This window comes from Lipophrys pholis, assembly GCF_963383615.2.
Source record: "Lipophrys pholis genome assembly, chromosome: 13".
In the NCBI taxonomy this organism is placed as follows: domain Eukaryota; kingdom Metazoa; phylum Chordata; class Actinopteri; order Blenniiformes; family Blenniidae; genus Lipophrys; species Lipophrys pholis.
This window is the reverse complement of record NC_137632.1, coordinates 310,750-337,091: the sequence shown is the minus strand read 5'-3', so window position 1 is coordinate 337,091 and position 26,342 is coordinate 310,750. Positions and strand designations below refer to the sequence as shown.

Sequence of the window (26,342 nt, the reverse complement as noted above, 5' to 3'; positions counted from 1 at the left end):
GAGAGAAGTTCAAGAACTCCCTCTTCAGGAAGAAACCGTGGGGCGGACCCTAGACTCTGGAAGGACGGCCATCCGCCTTGACCGGTTGGGGGGAGAAGTACATGGGATAGGACAGGGAGAGAGAGGAAAAGAAGAGGGAGAGAGAGAGTGGCAGACAGGCCAGATAAGTACAAATACTAAGAAAAGTCTATGATGAGCGTTGGTCTGATGATGAGCCAATCTCAGTCTGGAGTTTAAGGGCCGTGCCGTTGCGGTGGGGTCCCGGTGCTGTGGGGGGGGTCGGGTAGTAGGACCGTCGTAACTCCACTCTGTGAGTCTTGGGTCTGATCCCCTGGATCCTGCTCTCCTCCTGTCAGGGATAAAAAAAAGACGGCGGCAGTGTCTGGTGTCTACAGTAATGTTGTTACACAGAGAGAAAGAAAGAAAGACAAGAAACAGAACCTCCAAATGTAGAGTTCCTCCCTTTAACGGGAGAGAAAAAATCCCCTCAGCAGTCTAGGCCTATAGCAGCTCAACTTAGTGGTCCTATTTTATTCCTATTTTATTCCTAAGGATAAGCTTTATCAAATAGGAATGTTTTTAGTCTACTCTTAAATAAACTAATGGTGTCGGCCTTTCGGACCGAGGCTGGTAGTTGATTCCAGAGTAAAGGAGCCATATGGCTGAAACTCCTGCCTCCTGTTTTACTTTTATGGACTTTAGGGATTACCAACAGTCCTGCATCCTCAGAGCGAAGGGCTCGTGGAGGGTGATAAACTTCTAGAAGTTTCTCGATATAGGACGGAGCCTTCTGATGAAGAGTTTTATATGTGATCAGAAGGATCTTGAATTCTATTCTAGATTTAATTGGAAGCCAGTGTAAGGATGCTAAGACTGGGGAGATGTGCTCTCTTCTTCCAGTTCTGGTTAGTAAACGTGCAGCAGCGTTCTGCACTAGCTGTAAGGTCCTAACAGAGGAGTTTGGACATCCTGACATTAGGGAGTTACAATAATCTAATCTTGAAGTCACAAAGGCATGAATAATTTTTTCTGCATCTTTGAAGGACAAGAAGTTTCTAATTTTTGCAATATTCCTTAGATGGAAGAAGGCTGTCCTGGAGACATGTTTAACATGGGAAATAAAGGACAGATCCTGATCAAAAATAACACCCAGGTTCCTAATATCACTGTTAGAGGTTAAGGTAATATTATCTAACCTAATCAGACTGTCTGAAAAGTTATCCCTGAGCTTTTTAGGACCTAGGATTAGAACCTCAGTCTTGGATGTGTTGAGCATTAAGAAGTTGATAGACATCCAGGACTTAACGTCCCTGAGGCAGGACTCTAGTTTAACAAGTTGGTCGGCCTGATTGGCTTTAATTGATAAATATAGCTGAGTATCATCTGCATAACAATGAAAGTTAATGCTGTGTTTCCTAATTATATTTCCGAGTGGTAACATATAGAGATTAAACAATCTGGGTCCGAGGACGGAGCCTTGTGGTACTCCACACCGGACCCGTTCATGCATTGAAGATTTGTTATTTACATGAACAAATTGAAAGCGGTCAGATAAATATGATTTAAACCAGTTTAAGGCTAAGTTTTTAATGCCGACGGCATCTTCTAATCTCCTTAAAAGTATATTATGATCGACAGTATCAAATGCGGCACTAAGGTCCAGAAGAACTAAAACAGATAGAAGACCTCTATCTGAGGCCGTTAGAAGGTCATTAGTAACTTTTAGCAGTGCAGTCTCTGTACTGTGGTTCATTCTGAAGCTGGACTGAAGGTCCTCTAACAGATTATTCTCCTGCAGATAATCCTGGAGTTGTTTAGCCACTACTTGCTCCAGAACCTTTGACAGGAAAGGAAGGTTGGAGATGGGCCTGTAGTTTGAGAGAAGGCTTGTGTCTAAGTTTGGCTTCTTAATGAGAGGTTTAATAACTGCTAGTTTAAAGGATTGGGGCACATAGCCTATTGATAGAGACTGGTTAATAATTGCGAGTATAGAATTATTAATTAGTGGCAGTGCCTCTTTCAGAATTCTAGTAGGAATTGGGTCCAACAGGCTAGTAGTTGGTTTAGCAGAAGAAATAAGGGAGTTTAGTTGGACTAGTTGTATTTGCTGAAAGCATTCCAGATGACTGTTAGGTTTAACCAGTTCCTCTGTTATGGGGCTAACGGACGGTAGGGTTTGATGGATGTTATCCCTAAGCGTTGTAATTTTATTTTGAAAGAACTTCATGAAGTCCTCACTACATATATTGTTAGGAATGGTGGGCTCAACACTATTTTGGTTCTTGGTCAGTTTGGCTACAGTACTGAAAAGAAACCGAGGGTTGTTTTTGTTTTCCTCTATTAAGGATGAGTAGTAATTAGTTCTACTTCTACTCAGAGCTTTCTTATAAGTTTTGAAGCTATCCTTCCAGGCTATATAATCTAGCTCTGTTTTTGTTGAACGCCAAGTTCTTTCTAATCTACGGGAGCGTTGTTTAAGCTCGCGGGTTGATGAGTTAAACCATGGGGATGACTTTTCCTGTTTTTTCATTTTCATTTTTTGAGGAGCTATGTCGTCTAGCGTTGTTTTTAGCATATCTGTCAGACTGTTTGTTAGGTATTCAATGTCTGAGCTAGCAACAGTATACGGGTCAGGAAGATTCACTACTGATTCTATAGCAGAGGGAATTCTTTCCTTGAATTTAGTTACTATGTTATCAGAGAGAGACCTGGTTAACACGGCTTTAGCCGGAGGTTTATAACTATTTAGAACAAAGTCAAAGGTTATTAAGAAGTGATCTGACAGGAAATCATTGTGAGGAGAGATGGTCAGATGCTCTATATTCAAACCATAAGTTAGAATAAGGTCTAAGGTGTGTAGATGTTTATGGGTAGGCCCGTCTACTACCTGAGAGAAACCTAGAGAGTCAAGTGTAGATTTAAAGCTGGCACTGAAACTATCATTTTCTACGTCAACATGAACATTGAAGTCTCCTACCATGATAACCTTATCTTTAGTCAGGGCTAGATCTGACAAAAATTCAGAGAATTCAGTTAGAAAAGTTGAATAAGGTCCAGGAGGACGATAAATGATTACAAATTCTACAGAATTTACTATTTTATTTGACGGGTGTCGCATGGTCATGCTCAGACTCTCAAAAGAACTAAAGTTGGGTTTTGGGTTCATGTTAATTAGTAACTGAGAGTTATAGATGGCTGCCACGCCCCCTCCTCGACCACTTTCACGAGCTATTTGAGTGTTAATATGACTTGGAGGGGAGGCTTCATTTAGACTAACATACTCATCTTTACGTAGCCAGGTTTCTGTTAATCCAAAGAGATCAATGTTGTGTTCGGTTATCAGATCATTGACTAGAAGAGCTTTGGATGATAAAGATCTAATGTTTAGGAAACCACATTTAATTTTTTTGTCTTGATTTTGTCTAGTTTCACACTTGATACGGATGAAGTTTTTGTAGTCATTAGAAGTTATTTTCCTAGGTTTAGATAGTTTTATACTTGTGGTGGTCCGAGGGATAGACACAGTCTCTATGGGATGTTTAACTAAGTTAGCTATGGTTGGTGACTGCCCAGAGGGAAACTCAGAGAGGCGTGTAGGACTGCGACTCTGTTGCCTGGTCCCCACTCTGGTGCGTCAGGATGGAGGAGCTAAGCTTTTAGCTATGTTTCTAGATAAGAGGTACGCTCCATCCAACGTGGGATGGATGCCGTCCCTCCTGATGAGACCAGGCTTGCCCCAGAAGGACTTCCAATTATTAATGAAGCCTACCGAGTTACTGGGACACCACCCTGACAGCCAGCGGTTAAAAGATGACGTGCGGCTAAACATCTCGTCACTGATGAGGTTTGGGAGGGGGCCAGAGAAAACTACTTCGTCTGAAATGGTCCGTGCGTATGTGCACACTGACTCTACGTTAGCTTTGAGGACCTCAGACTTCTTCAGGCGAACGTCGTTTCCACCGCAGTGGATTACAATCCGTTTAAATCTCCGTTAAAGGTTCCACGTACCTGCTTTAAAACTCATTCAAAGCTGCTGCGCCTCGACTTTGGAATGAACTCCTACTGGACCTGTGCTCTCTGGACTTAAAAAGTTCTGGACTCAGGGGACACCTTTAAAAAGTTCTGGACTCAGGGGACATCTTTAAAAAGTTCTGGACTCAGGGGACACCTTTAAAAAGTGCCTAAAAACACATTTGTTTGCTCAAGCATTTTAGCCCAATCGATTCACGCTGCTACTGACTGTCGGCATTTGTTGTGTTTTTAAGATGTTTTTTATCTGTTTTTATTAGTTTTTACTGTGAAGCACTTTGTGAGTCTATGTCTGCGAAAAGCACTAAACAAATAAAATGTACTTACTTACTTACTTACTTACTGATGAGTTAAGCAGTTTAGAAACCACAATGTTTCAAGAGAAAATACATGGTTTTTCTGTTTTCGTTTCAGAAAAGTGTCACGTTGGCACTGTAATGTTTTGAAAACAATGTCCACTTACACAGAAACAACAAAAACAATGAAAACGATGTAGTAAGCATGTTGGGCCTCAAGTAGGTGCTGTTGTTTGTTTTAATAATGAAACCACCCCCACATGCAGCAGAGAACAATGAGCTCTAAACATTAACAATGAGAAACCACAAACATTCTAATGGTCAGATCACCAAGTTAGATTGTTATTATGGTGACTATCAAAATAAAACTACCAAGTTAGATTGTTATTATGGTGACTATCAAAATAAAACTACCAAGTTAGATTGTTATTATGGTGACTATCAAAATAAAACTTCCATGTTGGATTGTTATTATGGTGACTGTCAAAATAAAACTTACCAAGTCCAGGAGAATATAGACTTGGAGTCATGACACTCTGGAGGAAAACATTGTTCTGATTGGCTCTACTGAGCATGTGCAGAACCATATTTACTATGGCCTTAGTGTGCATGCACAGTAGTAGTGTTTCTGCCATTGATATGGAACCAGGCCCTGAGCGTAAACCTTCGTTACCACGGAGATGAGGTCAGAGTGTTTTCAAAAAGCTCCACCTTGGGAGTTGTTTTAAGAAAAGAATGTTGTCTAAACGCAACAAAAGTTTTATGTTTCCAGGTGAAAACATTGTGGTGTAAATGGGGCCTTAGTCACAAACCAGGCCGAGTTTGGTACTGAGTGCTGGTCTGATCAGGTAGAGGTACAGATGTGGTGAAGAACAGGTGAAGTCAGGAAACTTAGTGTGGAACTACGAGCAAAATGCTGGTACGAGACTCTGACGCTGAATCTGCCAAGAGACAAACTGGTACAGGTAAGACAGACAGACCAAACATTTATGTACCGGGGAGAGGTGAGACACAGCTCACCACAATCAAAAATCATCCAGCACAGAGGAGGAGCTGAGGGCGGAGTCACAAGACACAAGAGGCTGATGCAGGAGGAGCAGGTGATGACATGAGGGCTGCACAGTGCAGTGGTTTGCACTCTAGACCCCAAACGAGCGGTCACTGTTGCCAACTTGGTGACTTTGTCGCTAAATCTGGCAACTTTCCAGGTCCTGTTGGTGACTTTATTTGTGAAAAGCGCCTCGCGACAAATCTTGCGACTTTTTCTCGTGTTATTGGCGACGTTCTAGTGTGTTTGGCGCCTCTGAGGTGAAAGCAGGTATGGGTCTGCAGTCACTGTGGTCAACGAGCAGCGGGTCCTGCTGTGAGCCCCTCCCCCGTCCTGAAGCATTTGTGGCACTATGATTAAGTTTATAATGTGAAATAGTTGCCCCCCATTTTATTTTTATTCCTAATGTCCCTTTAGGTCTAATCTGTGTTAATAGAGGTTAATATAGGTTTCACCAGCAGAGTGCGCTCGGTGAGCATCAGTGGCTGACTGCCATAGAAGAGGTCGGTACGTGATGCAGCAGAGTGGAGATCACACCGAGTGCGCTCCGGTTGACCACTGTTTTTCTGTTTTTACAGTTTTTGGAGAAAAATAAGTATGTTGCACGGGAGATGAGTTGGCCCATCATTTTCGCAAGTGCAGTAGGTTGAAGCTTCTTGTCAACAAAGATGGTGTCCTATGCCACCAAACAACCCGCCGAGAGTAGCTACTGGTTCCTAAAGCCTATCGTCCCCTGATTTTCAAAGAGCTCCCTCAAGACATGGGCCACTTAGAGGTGGAAAGAACGCTCGGCCTGATTAGAGACAGGTTTTATTGGCCACAAATGGCCAAAGAAATTGAACACTTTGTGACAGAAGAGAGTGAGTGTATCAAAAAGAAGAAGCCAAGTAACCTCGATCCAGTCCACCTACCCATTCCAGCTCGTGTCCAGAGACGTCCTCCACCTGGAAAAGTGTAATCATGGCTATGAGTACATACTAGTGGTCATGGATCACTTCACGAGGTTTACCCAAGCTTAAGCGACGAAGAACAAAACAGCTAAAACTGTAGCTGAAAAGCTCTTCAATGACTTTGCACTAAAGTTTGGCTTCCCAACCAGATTACACCGTGACATGGGCAAAGAGTTTGAAAACAAGCTGATGGCCCGACTCAAAGAACTCTCAGGTATTCAGAGCTCTCACACGACACCCTACCACCCACAGGGTAAGGACAGGTGGAACGATTCAAGCTAAAGGAAGAAACCAGTGTTCTGAGTGATCAACACATTAGTTTACATAGCAGTATAATCCGTTTGTATCTCTTCTGCTCAGAACTGTTAATAACATGACCATATATGTAAGAACCATCCGGTGTGTGAGGCAGAACAATTGAACTATTGAGTCTTAGGAATAAGCAGACAACTGACCTTGGTCCCCAGGCAGATAACGCCATGCTGGAGAGGGGAGTTAGGGAATCTTATCTAGAGGAAAACCAGCTGGAGAAGGTAGTAAATCAAGAAGTCGCTAGTTTAAAGCCGGGAAGAGGTAAAGCCTTGTACCATTATGAGATCACAAATCTTCCCGGGACAGAACAATAGAGATGTGTTCAGTTTCGGTAAAAACAACTTGTGGCATCCACATCATATGTGCAGGGAGGGGTGAAAGAACATGCTTATAAACCAATGTTTTTGGAGACTCGGGGTTCTTCCACTCTGATGCCCGGTCCTCCCGGACAGTCTGATGGTTGAGCCCGAGATCCCGCTGTATCCATGTATTCTGCCTGAAGGTAATTATCAATAAACGTATTGTGAACAACATCTTTCTGTTCCTTCATCAATTTAAAGAACACTCTAATGACTGCATTTCCTTCAAACTGCACCCTCCCACATAGCAAAATTGTTATTGTTACAGTGTGTCTGCAGTTATGCACTTATGTTATTTATTATCGATTTTATATGTTAATTATTTAATTACGTATTTCTTTACTAATCTGTTGTGCTGGACTTTATTCATCATCATTCTGGGGCCGCGAGGCCCCATAGTCCTTCTTGCCAAGGGCCCCCAGGAGGTCTACAAACATCCCTGGTTGGGTGAAAAGTGGTCTGAGGAACTGTAGGCAGCAGCACACACACACACACACACACACACACACACACACACACACACACACACACACACACACACACACACACACACACACACACTCACACACACACACTCACACACACACTCACACACACACACACTCACCCTGCGTTGCGCAGGCAGCACACAAACATACACGTGACAAACACAGTTCCTCACTCCCCGCCATAGTTCACATCACGCCATTCATTTCCTTCATCTCTCTCTGTCCACATAGTCGGCCAGAGCTGCACACCTGACTGCTCTAGGTTTCACCTGCGCAAACATTCACACATCCACAAACACACGTAACTCTTACCTGTGACCTGAGGTCTCGGAGCATTGGACTGGCAAGACGGGGCAGGATTAACTCTGGGATTATGGAGTGCATGAGGTTGGAGGTCATGTGATCAGGGGTTATTTTGATTAATTATTATTTACGTTTCTGGGGGGATAATTTTTCGGATTTGCTTTGGAGAACGTTTTTGTTTATTTTATTAGAAAAATCAGGTATCCTTTAAAGAGGATGTGAATGTTCATTTTGATTTCTTGATGATTCGTTTGATTTAATCCGACCACACCCATGGGAGGGGTTTACCTCTTAAAATGAGGGTGGGACGCTGCATGAAGTCAATCTCTCTCTGGGGTTGCGTGTGGAAGCAACAGGCCTTGGAACAAAGTTGCTCAGAACGGTCAGCTGAGGCAGAGCTGAGATCAGGTTGTGGGGTTTTTCTCTTGCTGAATCTATAATTTTCCACCGTTAATATTGTGCACCAGTACTGTTTTTGGAAAAATAAAGAAAAAGTCGACTTGCCATATGGATCATCTCGATTGTTCTGTTGAACTGAAGTAGAACCACACTCACCAATAAAGAATGTCAAACGCATTCTCAGTGCTTCTCCTATGCGAAAGACAGAGTATATTTTCTGTCTGCTGAAGAGACCTTCAGCATTCTTTTAAAAATCTCTCTCTTGCCACAAGGCTGAAGGAATAGCAATGACTCTGTATATTAAAGTGGAATTACTTGCGTAAACATTCCTGCAGACATGAGGGTGTTCATCTACACACAACCTGCAGGTCTGCATGTAAATCCAATAGATTCAGAAACGTCGGAAAATATAGAATTATCAACCTTGTACAAGACATACATGATGTGTTCATGTACTTTTGTAGCATTTTAGTGAATAAGAACAGAAAAACAAGGAAGCACCATCATAAGAGAGAAGAAGCTTGTTATTCCTCTACCTTGAAGTACGTTAGCTTATCAAATAGACTGAGTGCAGCCACAGGGGCACTGAATAATCAGTAAGAGCTTCATGATGTGATGACGGTAGAAAAATAAAGTGAAGTTCAAAGCAGTTTGCGCTTTGGATTTGAGAAAAAGCGGGACAATAAGTCCAACGTGCATGGTTAGTGTGGGGAAACGGGACAACTTAATGTCTCGTGGAAAGGTCAGGGAAAGGCTCTGAGGCCCGACAAGAACAAGTTTGAAATTGAAATAAACAAAAAGAGGGTGAAATGAGGGATAGGTGAGGGTGTGGTGAGGGAGGGGTGTGGTGAGGGAGGGGTGATGGTGTGGTGAGGGAGGGGTGTGGTGAGGGAGGGGTGATGGTGAGGGAGGGGTGTGGTGAGGGAGGGGTGATGGTGAGGGAGGGGTGTGGTGAGGGAGGGGTGATGGTGTGGTGAGGGTGTGGTGAGGGAGGGGTGTGGTGAGGGAGGGGTGATGGTGAGGGAGGGGTGTGGTGAGGGAGGGGTGTGGTGAGGGAGGGGTGATGGTGAGGGAGGGGTGTGGTGAGGGAGGGGTGATGGTGTGGTGAGGGAGGGGTGTGGTGAGGGAGGGGTGATGGTGAGGGTGTGGTGAGGGAGGGGTGAGGGAGGGGTGATGGTGTAGTGAGGGAGGGGTGATGGTGAGGGTGTCGTGAGGGAGGGGTGATGGTGAGGGAGGGGCGATGGTGTGGTGAGGGTGTGGTGAGGAAGGGGTGATGGTGAGGGAGGGGTGATGGTGTGGTGAGGGTGTGGTGAGGGAGGGGTGATGGTGAGGGTGTGGTGAGGGAGGGGTGATGGTGAGGGTGTGGTGAGGGAGGGGTGTGGTGAGGGAGGGGTGAGGGAGTTGTGTGGTGAGGGAGGGGTGATGGTGTGGTGAGGGTGTGGTGAGGGAGGGGTGATGGTGAGGGTGTGGTGAGGGAGGGGTGTGGTGAGGGAGGGGTGAGGGAGCAGTGTGGTGAGGGAGGGGTGTGGTGAGGGTGTGGTGAGGGGATGGGTGAGGGAGGGGTGTGGTGAGGGAGGGGTGTGGTGAGGGGAGGGGTGAGGTGAGGGAGGGGTGTGGTGAGGGGAGGGGTGAGGGAGTGGTGTGGTGAGGGAGGGGTGTGGTGAGGGTGTGGTGAGGGGAGGGGTGAGGGAGGGGTGTGGTGAGGGGAGGGGTGTGGTGAGGGGAGGGGTGCAGTGAGGGAGGGGCGTGGTGAGGGAGGGTTGTGGTGAGGGTGTGGTGAGGGGAGGGGTGTGGTGAGGGAGGGGTGTGGTGAGGGAGGGGTGTGGTGAGGGTGTGGTGAGGGGAGGGGTGTGGTGAGGGAGGGGTGTGGTGAGGGGTGTGGTGAGGGGTGTGGTGAGGGGAGGGGTGTGGTGAGGGAGGGGTGTGGTGAGGGGTGTGGTGAGGGGAGGGGTGTGGTGAGGGGAGGGGTGCGGTGAGGGAGGGGTGTGGTAAACATTTTATCTTGTTTGAATTTCTTTTTCAAAAGGACCTAACTCTTGTTTAAAAGCACTTTAAAAATTTGTCACAACTCCAATGGGGGAAAACCTGCTAAAAGAGTATGGAGAATGGAGGTGTAGAATGATAGAACGCTGCTCTACAGCCGTTTCCATGGTAACCTAGGTAACCACTCTGATTAAAGTTCTCCTTCACATGAAGACATTAAAAGGCTCTTTTTAGCTCTAAAAACTCCAACTTTCATTTCCAGTAGTTTGTAGTTTGTTTAGTAGTTCCTGAGGAACCAGAAGTCTGGCTTCATTATAAAGACGTTCTGTGGAGCGTCTCATAGCGGAGCGCCCCCTGCTGGCTCATGCAGACCTCAGCCTGCGGTCAGAATGCCAAACAAGACCTGGAGGTGAAGTTAGTCACGATGATGTCACCATGGAAAGCCTGAAAAGAACTGGTTCTAGGTTCTAGATCCACCAGCTGACTGTGTGACAGCAGGAACTCCGCCCCCAGCTGATGACGTGTCTGTCTCCCCTCTGGCTCCCCTCTGGCTCCCCTCTGGCCCCCCTATGGCCCTCCTCATTCTCCCCTCTGGGCCCCCTATGGCCCCTCTCTGGCCCCTCTCTGGCTCCCCTCTGGCTCCCCTCTGGCCCAGCAGCAATGGGGGCTTTTCCACCGGAAAGAACCAGTTGCTAGTTCTGGTCCAGGGCCAAACAGGGACTGAACTGGTGCTACGCTGGCCCCACTTCGTTGCTGGGCCAAAGAGGAGCTAGACTGGGACCTGACGCGAGGGAACGATATAATAAGTCGTTCCCTGAAGTTAATAATACGAGGGAACGGGATTATTTAATCCGCGTTTGCGGAGCTGCGGCTCTCGAGATGCTGCTGCGCTCCTCCTGTCACTCACCTACGTCAGATATAATTTAGAAGCAGTTTTCCATTGTGGTTTATTTTCCACACTTTTCATGGTGACATGATTCTAACTAAGGTCACGTCCAGGTCTTGTTTCACCTTCTGACCGCCGGCTGAGGAGCTGCAGCTGCTGAGCAAGGCAGTGTGAGGCTGCAGGGGGCGCTCTGCTCCGCTATGAGACGCTCCAATAGTATTTTCTAACCCACAGAACTTCTTTATAATAAATACTTTGGTTCATCAGTAACTAAAAAACAAACTACAAACTACTGTAAATGAAAGCTGGAGTTTATAGAGCTAAAATGGGCCTTTTAACGGCTTCATGTGAAAGAGAACTTTAATCAGAGTGTTTACCTAGGTTACCATGGAAACAGCTTTCAGAGCAGCGTTCTGTCATTCTACACCTCCATTCCTCCATGTTGAAGCTTTTGATTCAGACACGTCCAGAAATAAAGAGAAAGCAGCAGAAATTCTCAGTGTAACGCCCAAATGTTGAAAAATAAGACCCAAACTCATACAGGCGTTATTTTTCCCCTCTATGTCCACTCTGGAGCTCTGGACTAAAACAAGACGGATGTGAAAAAACACCAATAGAGACAAGAAGAGACGTAATGTCTTCTGGCTCTTTGGTGCATCAGAGGTTCAGGTCAGACTAGATGGAGCGACCCGGACTAAACCACTGGGACAGTCCGTCTCCTGGTTCCTGGATGAGGCTGTGGAAATCAGTGACGTATCACGTTTTAGAGTGACGCAGTGACGTAGCTCTACTGGCTCCGCTAACGGTGGAAAAAGAACCGGTTCTTTGGCTGTGCTCATTTAAGAACTGGCCCTGAACTAGAACCTGGTTCTTGTTGGTGGAAAAGCCCTAAATGTGGGGCTGGCGTAGCACCAGTTTAGCCCCTGATAGGCCGGGGCTTTGGTGGTGGAAAGACTGAGAACTGGTGACAAAACCCAACATGATTAGTAGCCGGTGTGGACTGCAGTAGGTAAATGGTACCATGTGATCCTTAGGAGGTAAGAAATCCCTACAAATACATGAGATGCAGTTTCTGTTCAAACCTCAGAACCATGAATGAAACCTTAGAGTTGTGTCCGCCTCGCTTCAAAGGCTCAACGTTTCTTGCAGCTCCAGCTGAAGTTGATTTTGGTGACAAACGGCTCTTTTGGTGTTAAAGCTGGCAGAGTCTGTTTGAGGTGAAGCCCTGGAGGCTTTCTGGATGTCCAGCATGATTCCTGAATGTGATGTTTGTTTAGTGCAGGAAGCAGGTGAGCGACAATGAAACCTCGTTCATTTATTCACCAAAAACATCATCGACTCTTCCAACACTGACAATTGACAACTTTCATGAGTAATAAATACAAATTCCACTGTTTGTAAAATGTTTTTATTCAATAAGGTGCTGGAAACATTTGACAGTTTGTTCTTTTCATACCGAACAGGAACAATAAAACCCAGCGCACCACAGCGTGAGCCACGGAACCGGAGAACACGACCTTTTACAAAATGGACAGATAGAATAGTCACAGTGTAGAAGAAGGAAGGAGGCTGAACGCACTGCACCAGAGTATTTAAAGCAACACGTCCAAAAAGGTAAAAGACAACCTTTACTGTGCAAGGAGAGAGAAAGAGAAAGAAAAACAAGCACCTGGAAAAGAGTTTTGCGAGCCGAAGCTTTAGAAACTCTTCTGCTTCTGCTGCAACACAAACACACAAAGATGAAGGAGAAAGAGTGGACGGATGTTTTCCTTTCGTCTTGATGTGATGTTTTTTTAATGGCTGTGGAGTCGATTTGTGTCACAGCTCCAGTTTTATCCGTGGAGGAATCCGTGAGTCTTTTTCTCTTAAGGTTCCGTCAGTCGACTGGTGGTTTGGCGTAAAGACACGTTCTGGTGGAGGAGGAGCAGCGTTGTGATACTTCCTGTTGGTGGGATGGACGCCTCCCTCATCTCGGGGCGTCTCCACTGCTGCTGATGCAGTTTTCTGCTTTAGTGTCGGGCCATTTTTCAATAAATACTGACAGGCTGCTCAAAAAACAAAAACGGAATTATTCAAAAAATCTAAATAAATATAGAAAAGTAAAACTCACACGGTCACAGATTGACAGTATCGACTATAAACAACCAAAAATGACTCCAAAACGGTGCGTTTAGCTTCTTCCACAGAAACGGCTGGCTGCCATTCTGGCATGCGTCCAATCCTCAATAAGGTAGATCACATGCTTTTGCATAATATTCATCTTGAGAGGGCAATAAAGCGTAATGTGAGTATCTGGCTCTCAATGACAGGCAGTTTCACAGGTCGCTTAACAGCGCCGGGCCGATAGAGCGTCCCGAGGTGAGTCCCTGGTCCCTGGCTCGCCCTGGACTCAGCGCAGCCTGGCCTGCTGATTGGCTGTTGGCCCTGGACTCGGCACAGCCTGGCCTGCTGATTGGCTGTTGGCCCTGGACTCGGCACAGCCTGGCCTGCTGATTGGCTGTTGGCCCTGGACTCGGCACAGCCTGGCCTGCTGATTGGCTGACGGAGTTGCCACGTCTCCACCTTTTCACTCCCGGGTCCTGATGCTCGTCTGGAGTCTGTTACTTTCTGAGTCTCCAGACCGACGACCAGCAGAGGACGGGGCGACGTTACATTAAAACCAACTTATTCACAATAGTACAGGAAATAGAAAAGGAAGTGACGACACATGAAGCAGTTTTATGCCGTTGAGTCGATAAAAAGAGTAAACACGGAGCCCGTCTTCCGTTCTTCTCGGTAGCCGTTCAACCACCCATCATCCATCACCATGGTTACCAGTTTATTTACAATTACTTTGTTAGACGGACGAAATCTTCCTCCGATCGCCCCCCCGCCTCCCTTTTCTCCTCGTCTTTGTGCAAGATTCACTTTTTGGGTCCTTTGTCTTTAAGTTGCATTGTTGTCTTTTCTCCCGGACGCCGTCAGACGGAGACGAAGACGTCCAGGTAGAGGCGGTCGTACGACTCCCTGAAGAAGAGGATGAGGACGAGGCTGAAGAGGCACGACCCGGTAAGACACCAGTTCAGCCACGACAACTCTGAGGAGGAGGAGGAGGGAAGACAGAGAAAGAGACGAGTTAGAGAAAGACGTTTTGCTTCGGACTTTATCCAGACTGATCACGACCCAGTTTGAGCTTCAGAAAAATTTCCCTGATGAAAAACAACCTCGTCTTTTATTTGTCATATTTGGAAAAGGGTTTTACAGACTACGGCATCGTCAAATCAACATTCACAATACACACATATACACTGACAGGATGAGTTTGTGTTTATGGTCAATCATACCGTCATTACTAAACTTTAGTTTGTGTCATGTGGACATCGTGTGGCTCTGAAACACACTACATCTTTCTTTCAAATGAACACCTCCTGATAACACTTCTAAAATACACACATTATGACACGGAGTGTGCACGCACTGAAACAACCTTCATCCCTCCACCAGCGGACCAAACTGTAACCAGGAGTTGAAGGGGAAGCTGACTGAATAACTCTCAACTCATCCAGTGATTTCCACCTTAAAATGACTTCGCTCACAGAGTTAAGGCAAAATTCCCATCGATGTTTGGTTGAACTTTTCTTTCTTCATTGATCTGACCGCCTGTTGTCTGGTCTTATTATTATTATTATTATTAGTATTATTATTATTGTCCTGCTCTGGTTTGGCCGGCTCTTCCCATAGCGTGAAATCTTCAATGTCACGCTCTTGTTTTTTTTGACAGATTCATCTTCCTCTTTTGCCTGACGATCCGCCATTTTTCCCCGCTGCTTACACTTTCCATGTAAATGCTTAAACTCAGTAGTTTTGTCAGATATACCAATTAAATGCTGACTCAGCTATTTTTCTAAGCCATAAAAAAACGTTACACAAATGAAAATCAAGAGGGCTTCATGATACCGCATAAATCTTTGTGGATGTCGGACCGCCCTGGTTGGAGTCACTGTTTTACAAGACGTACAATTATCAAACAGCATGTGGACTTTTTGAAACAAGACCTAAAGTCTGTGTACATGGCAACTCTTGATCCAGACTATTTCAATCACAACAGAAGTAATGAGAAATGATTTCACAGGAACTTTACCGCCAATACATGTAAAATTGGATTTTCCACACGCTGAAATCACTGAACTAGACCAATCTGAGCTCTCGTGTAATCTTCCACAATGAAATACGAGTCGTCCATAAAAATACAAAAACCCGATGAGATCGACTATGAAAAGACACTGAATGATTTACGTGTAATACGGCAAGTATTGGCTAATCAATAGGTTCTCCTGACCTAGTAAACAGGAAGTAAGAGCAGCCCCCCCGCCCGCCGTCTTTCATAATGACGCTGAATAATTCAGAGAGATTGGCAGCGTGAACCCAAACATGGCGCAGAACGAGTTGTTCTATTTTCTCAGCTCTGTTCGAGCTCCATTAACCACAGGAGAGGCTCGCTGGACGACGGCGGCGCTGAATCTGGATCTGGGCAGATGGAACCGACGGCATATCAACTCATCAGCGCTCACACTGACTCCTGCCTCCGCCGAGCTCCCCCTCGCCAACGCACGCGCTCAGATTGTCCCCCCGTGCGAGCGTCTCCTGACAACCAGTCACACCTGAACACATGTCAACTTAGGACAAAACACGGATCAATAAGCTGCGTTCAGATGCGTAAAGCGAGAAGCCGGCCCTCGCCGTTTGACAGAGACGTTAAGCTGGGCGTACAGCCAGGACGGACGCCGCGGCGGCAGCTGTCCCCGTCCCCATAGCCAGCCCGTGCTAAATGTGCAGAAATCAGGCTGTAACACGCGTCACAACTCAAACATGCAGTCCGATCGGCACGCTTCTCAATGGGGTAAACCAGCTGACCCCGATCGATGCGTGAAGAGACCGGCGTCTGGACGGAACCGGACGGCCTCTTTATGGTCAATTACCAGCTTTGGCTCAAACGCCTGATGCTGCTCCTCATTTAAAGGGGGAAAGGATGTAGGATAAGAGGTGTGAGGGTGAAAGCAAATGCTAAACTGGGGCAAAAAGGAGGAGGAGGAGGAGGAGGAGGAGGAGGAGGAGGAGGAGATGGGGGAGGAGGAGGAGATGGGGGAGGAAGTGTTTGCGGAGGGAAGTCCAGACTCCTGAGGCGGACTCATTAATCAGGGGAGTGCGAGGCGGCGGCAGGAGACCCGGCGTGGAGGCAGGTTAATGGAGTCCTGTTTATCTGACCTGCAGTCTGCGACTGTGTGCATGTGTGTGTGTGTGTGTGTGTGTGTGTGTGTGTGTGTGTGTGTGTGTGTGTGTGTGTGTGTGTGTGATGGCAGGATGGCAACTAAAAGAATCAATCAAAGATGCTCAGCCCGTCGTCTCTAAACACACGAGGACAAAAGTTTGGAGGCACTGGAAGTTTACTGAGGAGCAAACAGACGTGTGAGTGAAGGGGGGGGGGGGCAGAACCCACTCCAGAACCAGGGGAGCAGCGAGAGGGGACTGCATCATCTCCTTCAGAAAAAGCACATTTTCTGTGGGCGCAGCCCCCGATTGGAACCGACTCCCCACCACCATCAGTAACACTCCCTCATATCACAAATACTAATGACAGTTAAAGCGACGGCTCCTTGACAATCGGACCTGTCAGCATTAACCCGCCGCTCACCGACCCCCCGCTGGCCTCTCGCCTGGTCTGTCTGTATGTGTTCTGTGTATACGTCTCCATATGTCTGTACACATGATGTATGTGACATGTGTGGGTCTGTGTACTTGTAAATAGTGTAAATATTGATATTCGTTTATTCTGTGCTTTAATGTTTTTATATTCTTTAGGCTGACCTGCGATGGGACCACATCTGAAAAATATCCTGTTGGCTAATTCTGGCATATTTACAGGAATGTTTATTAATATGCACTGTCCCTGAAATAAAGAAATAAAGAAATAAGAAATAAGGAATAAAGGTGGGAGCTGAAACCCAAAGTGATCGCCGCTCACTTTAAAGCTCATTAGAAGGTTTTAATGATTGCTGTTTGTGAGTTTCTTCCTTGAAACCTTCCTGGGATATCGAGCGTCAGATTCTCTCTGCTCATCACTACGGCATGTTTAGGAGTTGAAAGAAGCAGAACCTCTAATAGCTTCAAGAAAACACACATTACTTCCAGTTCTCAGGCCTTTGCTTCTTGTCATTCAGAGTGACTTCCTACACTCCTAATGGCTTCGAGCGGCCGACTTTCCTCCTGAAGCTTCCAGACCTCAGGTCGTCTGGATCCAACCTGCGTTCTGTCCCCAGTCTGAACTCAACAAGCACAAGCTGCTCTGAGGTTATATGCAGCAAATATTAGGAAGAACTCAGGACAGCCCAATATCAAATAAACCTGTTCAATGCAATGTGTCTTTAACTTCTCATCCTTTTTATTATTTTTTATGCTTTTATCTTCCCTCATGTCTTGTTCTTGTTCTAATTGTATGTTTTTATTCTTATTGCATATTGATGCTTGGTTACATAAATCTTTTTTCCTTCTGCTCCTTTAATTCATAGGCTGGAAACTTTTTGTTTTGTATTGCATAGATTTTTGTTTATTGGATTTTTTAATTGTCAATGAATTAAATGAAAATAAACTAAAACTAGAAAACATTTCTTGTAGTTCATGTTTGTTGATGTAAAGTGAAACTTTTTTGAAACGAAAACGCAAAAACTGCTTTTTCACTTATCTCACATATAAACGGAGCCCAAGTTTTCTTGTTGGTGAATTGTAATTATAAAATAAATGTGAGCAGTCCAGTAACCTTCCTTCACTACGAGCGTCGTAGACGAGTCGCTCTCAACAGGTCGTCGTTCATTCTTGATATCTCATGTTCTTCTGTGTGAACGTGACTGCTCACCACTTGGATTCTGAAGTGGTATCAATATGTCATTTAGTAAAATGGTAAACACATTTTATTTATAAAGAACCGTTTACTGCTTCAGCACTCACCTCCAGCCAACTATTAACACTGGATGTAGTAACACTGGCATGGCTGACTGACTCCGGGTTCGGTGGCCTGTTCAAGGACATTTCGCTGTGGGGCCACTATAGTCAAGCCTCTAATAAAATATATCACATGGTTGGTCATCTCTTCTGACACTGTGTCCTGACTGAAGAGCTCCTCCCCCTCACTGTAGCTCCTCCCTCCACTGACTGAAGAGCTCCTCCCCCTCACTGTAGCCCCTCCCTCCACTGACTGAAGAGCTCCTCCCCCTCACTGTAGCCCCTCCCTCCACTGACTGAAGAGCTCCTCCCCCTCACTGTAGCTCCTCCCTCCACTGACTGAAGAGCTCCTCCTCCTCACTGTAGCTCCTCCCTCCACTGACTGAAGAGCTCCTCCTCCTCACTGTTGCTCCTCCCTCCACTGACTGAAGAGCTCCTCCCCCTCACTGTAGCCCCTCCCTCCACTGACTGAAGAGCTCCTCCCCCTCACTGTAGCCCCTCCCTCCACTGATTGAAGAGCTCCTCCTCCTCACTGTAGCCCCTCCCTCCACTGACTGAAGAGCTCCTCCTCCTCAATGTTGTTCCAGAACTCTTGGTTCTGAAGTCCAGATTACTCCTGTAGTTATAACCCTCCTCTCTATCAGTAAAATGTACTTATAACCCCTCTCTATCAGTCTGATGGTCCTGGAAACCTTGAGAACCAGTCGGATGGTCCTTGAAACCTTCTGAACTAATCTGATGGTCGTGGAAACCTTGAGAACCACTTTGATGGTCCTGGAAACCTTGACAACCAGTCGGATGGTCCTGGAAACCTTAAGAACCAGTCTGATGGTCCTAGGAACCTTCTGAACCAGTGTGACGGTCCTGGAAACCTTGAGAACCAGTGTGAGGCTCTCTTCTGGAGTGTGCACGACGGTCGTAGAAAAGATTTGTAGGCGTCTCCCCAAACTTCCACACAGTAATCCAATATAGCAGTATTGGTGCGCAGTATTAGTGTGCAGTATAAAATATGTAGCTTTGTTGTTTAAGGAGTATTATGCTTTGCTGAGCACTGAAACATTTTTGTATAATTTAGTTTAAACATGTTTAATATGAGGTTTCCAACTGATCCCTCCATCTCCTTCCTCTTCTACGTCCCCGGATGGTGGTGGTGTCAGTCTGAGCACCGTCACCCAGATCACATTGACCCATTAAGAACCTTCCTGCAGGTGGAGAGCCCACAGGAAGGTGGAGAGCCTACAGGAAGGTGGAGAGCCCACAGGAAGGTGGAGAGCCCACAGGAAGGTGGAGAGCCCACAGGAAGGTGGAGAGCCTACAGGAAGGTGGAGAGCCCACAGGAAGGTGGAGAGCCCACAGGAAGGTGGAGAGCCCACAGGAAGGTGGCGCCAGGCGTGGGACATGAACCCTCTACCTTGAGACTGAGAGTCTGATGCTCTACCAGCTGAGCTCGCCGGTTTCCAACCAAAAACTTGTGTCACCCCCAAAAACTTAGTTTCTTTAACCCTTTCTACTTCTACACCCCCCAACATAACTTACATCACATTTCCCCTTGTAATTACCAAACACCATATATTTAGTTTTATCCATGTTCAGCCAGACCTTCTTCATGTCAAACCACTTTAATGTTGAATTCTGATGTGATTTCATTACTGAGTTCTTCTAAGTTTCCCCTGAACAGAAAATGTTTGTGTCGTCAGCAAACAAAACAAAATGAAGAATCTCAGAGATTTTACACATGTCCTTTATATAAAGACTAAATAGTTTAGGTCCCAGCACAGACCCCTGGGGGACACCACAGACAATGTCCACGCATGAAGACTGAAAATCCTCCATTTTCACAAACTGCTGCCTGTGGCTGAGAAAACGTTTCATCCAGTGTAGAACCACACCCCCCATACCACAACGCTCCAGTGTATTGATGAGAATATCAGGATTTATTGTGTCAAATGCTTTTTTAGGTCTATGAACACTGCACATTTCTTTCTGTCTCTGGAGCTGCTGAGTTCTTCTATTGATTCTAACAATGGCATTGAGGAGGATCTTTGTGATCTGAATCCAGATTGGCTCTCAGACAGCAGTTAGTGTTTATCAAAACATTGATCAATCTGTGAGTAAAAGCTTCTCTCAGATTTTGGAGGATTGTGGCAGCAGAGAAACGGGCCTGGAGTTATTGAATCGGTGTCTGTCTCCAGCTTTATGAAGTGGGATGACTTTCCCAGTTTTCATTTCTTTTGGGAATTTACCCGATTGGAATGACAGATTGCAGATGAATGTAAGAGGATAAACAATCTCTTCAACAACCTTTTAGACTATTGTCATATCGATACCGTCACAGTCAAATGACGTCTTGCTCTTACAGTTATTTACCATTTCTATTATTTCTCTCTCCTCCACTGCAGTGAGAAACATTGAGTTTGGATTCCTGTTAATTAACGTTGCTTTCCATCCATCATCTGCTCCAGGATTAGTGATTTTTTCTGCCAGATTCAGTCCAACATTTACAAAATACCTGTTGAATTCTAACCACATAATTCATATCATCAATGTTCTTTTCATTACTAGTAATGTTGAGGGTAAGTACTTTGTTTTGAGCTGTTTCTAATGACAGTATTCACTATGTTCCAAATGCTTTTCATCTTCTTTTTATTCTTATCTAATAATTTGCTCTAGAATTCTTGTTTTGATACTGGTAAATTAGTTGTTAATATATTTGTATATTTTCTGTATTTGTTCTCTGCTGCTACAGTTTTATATTTAATGAATTCTCTATAAAGCGTGTTCTTTTTTTTACTGGCATTCTGTAATCCTCTTGTGATCGATGAAGTTTCTAAATACTTTTTTCTTTTAGTGTATTTCTTTATTGGACAGTTTCTATCATATAATAATTTGAAGGTATTTAAAAATGTTTCATAAGCTTTGCCAATATTGTCTTTACTTAAAACCGACTCCCAGTTCTGGTTACACAGATCTTCTCTGCATTTATTGTCTCTTCTGTCCTCACTCTTTTAAATTGTTGTCCTATAATCCATTCCTCTCTCCTGTAGTAGATGTCTTATATAACAAAAAGTGGTAGATGGTCCCTTATATCATTAATTGATCATCCACTTCCTGTTTAATTGTCTATTAGGTTTGTAAATATATCATCTATTAATGTGGCACTGTGAGACAATATTCTACTGGTCTGGTGATTTTAGGATAAAGACTCAGACTGTACATCGTATCTATAAACTCTTTTGTTGGTTTGTGATTATTGGTTCAGCAGATCGATGTAAAAGTCCCCACAGACAAACAAGACCTTCTGACAATAAGCTGGACATGTTTCTTGGACCCATTCCCTGAAGATGTCCCAGTTGGAACCTGGTGTTCTATAAATGCAGCTTACAATTACATTCTTTATTTTTCCCCATGCAGAGTTCCACTGTTATACATTCAAACACATCTTTCATTGCTGTCATTTTCTTGACCGCTTTATATTTCAGGTTTAAGTTCACATATATAGCTCCTCTCCACCAGCCTTCCCCTCTCTGAATTGACCTTCAGAGTAAAAGCAGCAGTTGTCAGTGATGTTGAAGAAGAAGTTCACGTCGGGTCGACATCCTCTCCTGTCCTGTTCTTTATATTCAGTGTAAGTGAATGTTTTTAATTCTGGATGTTCAGACTTTATGGTCATAGTAGCTGATGATCTGTCAGCAGCTGGTGATGTGTTGTTTCTGGACTCAGTTCATGTAGTTCTACCTTTCCCCAGTACTCAGTCATGTCTCTCCAGCTCCTCCATGTTTTGAGCTTGATGAAGCTCTTGCTGCTGGAGGTCCACGTCACCTGGATCTTCCCCTGCTTCTTCAGGAACCGCGCTCCTCTTGGTCACATGTTCATTGATGTACACATCCGACCCTCTCAGCTTCCTCTCTTGTTTCAGGAGCTCCGTTTTCTGCTTCCTGTGGACAAACCTTAATATGACGGCTGGTTTGTGGTTGTTCCTCCTGGGCAGCGGGTGACAGGCCTCCACGGTGTTCTGGTCCACCTCTATTCCTTTGGACCGGAGGAAAGCTGCCACTTGCCGCTCCACGGAGTCGGGCAGGTTGTCCTCTGTGATCCCAGCTGGATCTGTTACCACCGCCCGAGCATAGGAGCCAGGTCTGATATGCAGGAGGTGATGATCACATCAATGATGGGCTGTACTGCTCTAAATCAGACAGTCGGTTCTCCAGGAAGGCGATGCACTTTTTTTCAGCTGTCAGGCTACAGCAGAAAACCATTATGAAGTCCAGGGACTTCTTTATGTCCTCCAGATCTTCAGTCATGGTGGCACACACACTCCTGTACTGTCTGTTGCTGGTGGTGGGCTCCTGATGGGAGGATGGATGGAGCAGATCACCGCGGCGTGAGGAGAAACGCCGCCAGCAGAGCCGGTCAGCTCTTAGCTTAGCCGCAGGCTAGCTAGTTTAGCGAACTGCCCGTTTCTATTTTCAGGAGTCGTCCGGAGACCGTGTCAAGCCAGCCAGAGTTTGGGACCGAGTTGTCAACACCTACACCAGTGTTCAGAATTCATTGTCAGAGTAGAAATAGTCCAAAAACCTCTGCTAAATGACACCATGCATGCAACACTTCCTAAACCGCTGCTTCAACCGGACAAAGGTCTTGGTTTTCTTCTTGATGTGGGATTTTTAAATCAGGAGTTGATGGAAGTTGGCTGTTAAGAGTCTTCACTGAAGCATCGCTGATGTAGATCAGCCACAATCCAGGATCCGGTCGATGAACTCCGGCGGTTCAGACGACATCGGCGTGAACGGTGGACACTTTGTCCTTTTTACAGCTTATTACTGCAGCTGCCTCCATCAGCAGAACGGTGGTGCAGATAGAGACAGACGTGTGCCGACAGGCCTCCTATGGCCCTAATCAGTCTTAATTGAGGTCAATGCTGCGTTATAATTGATGAAGCTCCCTTCTTTACAGCTGCGCCCTTTGTTTGAGAGGACCCAGGTCGAACCTGCAGATGTATGGACCAGCAAGGTGTAAAGAACAAGATCATCCATCACATGACGACCTCGTTCTCACTATTGCACATGCAGAAATATTTGCTTTAGAGGAACAAGTGGGTGAGCACACATCATTAGGACTGCTGACAGGAAGTCATTTGCCCCGATGATCCGTTTATCATGGCTCCTGTTAGTGGGGGGATTTTATCAGGCAGGTCATGAAGGTTTAATATATAGACCCTTTTTACATGATGTCACTCAACCTCCACTTCCTCACGGTACTGTGCACCGCCACATCCTGTTGGACCATTCAAAGTGAAGTCATCTGAAAGCCCTCAAGAAAACTAAACGTACTTGCCTAACTTATCGTTTTGTCGCTGCGCTAGAAGTGGGAAGGTAACGTCATGATGTGCATGCTAACCTGCAGGCTAACAAGCAGCTATGTTGCTCCAGACTGAATGTGATCAAGTGTTTGATCCAGCTGTGCAGTGGAGGGTCTGCCAGGGCCGGTCCACCACGCAAATCATCTACAGTGGACACATGAGCATCAGAACCGGCCCAACGAGCAATGGAAGGAGGTGGTCTGAATGATGGGACGCACTGTGTGTGTGTGTGTGTGTGTGTGTGTGTGTGTGTGTGTGTGTGTGTGTGTGTGTGTGTGCGTGGCTTCCTTTATGAACTCATGGCACCAGGATGCATTACAGGCAATGCTTTGGGCAATGTTCTGCAGGAAAAGCTTGACTCCTAAAACCCAAGTGGCTCAGGTTTGTTTTGATTGGTGCTTCACTTTTTCCTGCTGTCCCACATGGACAATGAAGGTTGTTAAAACATTTCCATCTGCACATTTTGGGGTAAAAAAACTGATTGTTCTCAGGAAAACAGGACAAAACCATGTGTGTGTGTGTGTGTGTGTGTGTGTGTGTGTGTGTGTGTGGGTGTGTGTGTGTGTGTGTGTGAGAGAACGCCAAGAACAAGGAATTCAAACATGGAAGCGCTTCGCAAAGTAGCTTGTTGCAGGATCATAGATAAATTGTGGTAGTTTGATGGACCCAACCACCGGAGTTGAGTCGATGATTTGGCCTCCAAATTACTCAGACCTCAATCTAATCAAGGAATATCCAGCTTAATCCATGGAACCTCATCATTCCTCATGGAGATAAAGAGATCTGCTGCTCACGTACGTTTCACCAGAAGGTTTGATTAAAATTGACTTCATGTTGAAATTGTATGTTTCTGCAGAAATTGTTTGGTTTTGTTAAAATATAGAGTTTACTTATACCCTGCAAGTTTAAATTTAAAGGTCATCATGGCACCACTTTACCAGTCCGGCCCAGTCCAGGTGAAACTGGGCTGAACGTGGAACCTGAAGCAAAATGTGTTTGACACTTGTGATGTGAACAGAATTCCTCAACCCATCAGGACTCGGAACTCTCCTTTATATTCCTTAAGACTAAATAAACCCCATCTTCCTCGGTACAGGTGCAGGTGGACACAGGTTGATCATAAATTGAATGCAGAATTGAGATAAAGGTGGAAAAAGTGATTGTACTTTCTGCTAATGTCTGTTTTTCATTTCCTCTGCTGCCTCTCACTCATGATTCACAACGCTTTCTGAAACTGCGAAACAAAAGATTCTCTGAGGAATGATTGAGAGCTACAAAGAAAAGCTGTTTGTTCAGTTTCTTACCTCTCCTTTTAAAACACCTCCACACTCTTTACGTGGGGTTGAAAAAGTTTGTCTGCAAAAGGCAGTTTCACTTCAGAGGAAGATGCAAAGTTTAAGGGGAAGAAGTGAGGATATCCTGAACTGTGACTATTATTTCTCAGAGCTCAATACCTGGGTTTGGTCCGATAGGGGAGGCTACCAACATCACCTTCCTCCTGTTTCCTCATCTTCCTCCTCCACAGCACCTCTCCTCTCATTTGTATTCTGCGCCACACTCAGCGCTAAATGACACAAACACACCGCCGATGAAATGGAAAAAGAAGGACAAGTGGAGATTTATAGCCTGGAGGCTCCATTCATGTTTCGGAGCCACATGGTTCACAAACTTTGGGGATTTATTTATTTAATTTTTTTTAAACACGACAGAGTCAAGAGGCCAGTTCAGAGCTCACTGATCCAAGACCGGCCCTCTCACAGATATTAAAATGGACGAGGAGGTAAATTCATAAAAGCCTTCCTGCACTCGGGGAGAAGGAGCCGTAATTCAGCCGGCATAACGAGGCGGGAGGCAGTCAAAAGGAAGAAAAAACCCAAATGAACTGGAAACTGGAAATAGAGGTGGAAGTTATCCATTTTGAAAGTCTGCAGATTATTTACCAGCAGTATACGACTACAGGGAGGAAATTAAGAGTAATGAGACGGCCCACTAGAAGACTTCCAAAGGGAATTTACATAATAATCAAATTAATCTGTGCAGGAGTGATCTCTTCAGGAGAACACAATTACACTCATTTGAAAACAGGACAGGGAACAGTGCTGGCGAGGATAAATAAATACTTTCAGAGGTAATCAGACCTGGAGTGGATCTGTCTACTACCTTATTAACATATTCCGGGACACAAACGTGACAAACTCTTTTCATAAAGTGGAAAATAGTAACAGAAAACACCACTTCTTCAGCTTTAACAGTGCTGGTAGATTGAACCTTTTCATTCTCATCATTTATGAAAGAGCTCCAAACCACTGGACAACAACAGGCTGACTGTCAATTTTCTTTGTTTAGCTGAAGTTATTTCTCTATTTTTTTGTTCATTTGTTTTAAACCCTGTTACCAGAGCAAAGGTTCAAGTGTAAATGCAACATTTCTGTGCTTCTGTTTCAGACAAGTTTCATGATCACATGGTGAAGCTTTGTAAACATGCAGGAAGCATGCTGGACCTCCATTTCATGCTGTTTCATGCAGCAGAGACCAAAACGCTCAAAACATTAACCACTGGAGAACATCGACATTCTAGTAGACAGACCACCAAGTTAGCTTGTTCTTACGGTGACTGTCAAAATAAAAGTTCCAAGTTGAATTGTTTTTACGGTGACTGTCAAAATAAAAGTACCAAGTCCAAGAGAATATAGACTGGGAGTCATGACACTGGAGGAAAATATCATTGCGACTATCTCTACTGCGCAGGAGCAGAAGAACTCAGTACTATGGCTGCGGTGAGCATGAGCAGTAGCTACGTTTCAAAAAAGTTACGTTTTACCTTGTTACCATGGAGACGAAGCGTTTTCAAAATGTTGGAAGCTGTTTTCATAAAGTTGCTTTTGTAACGTCTATGAGAACCGTTGTCGTCTAAACAGAGCCTCAGTCACGTGATGGACATGATTATTGTCCATT

At 45.2% G+C, this 26,342-nt stretch overlaps 1 protein-coding gene across 2 annotated transcripts in view; it reads right to left on the bottom strand.

Moving 5' to 3' along the window:
• Positions 1 to 12,351: 12,351 nt before the first annotated feature.
• The window catches only part of slc49a4 (solute carrier family 49 member 4), an 82,102-nt gene continuing 68,111 nt past the window's right edge, over positions 12,352 to 26,342 (bottom strand). The window contains exon 9 of one of the 2 annotated variants that reach the window (XM_080479059.1): positions 12,352 to 14,129. In XM_080479059.1, the coding sequence (XP_080335185.1) occupies positions 14,014 to 14,129 (116 nt within the window). In that variant the 3' untranslated portion in view covers positions 12,352 to 14,013. The remainder of the gene's footprint in view (positions 14,130 to 26,342) is intronic. The other variant, XM_080479060.1, reaches the window with a different exon arrangement.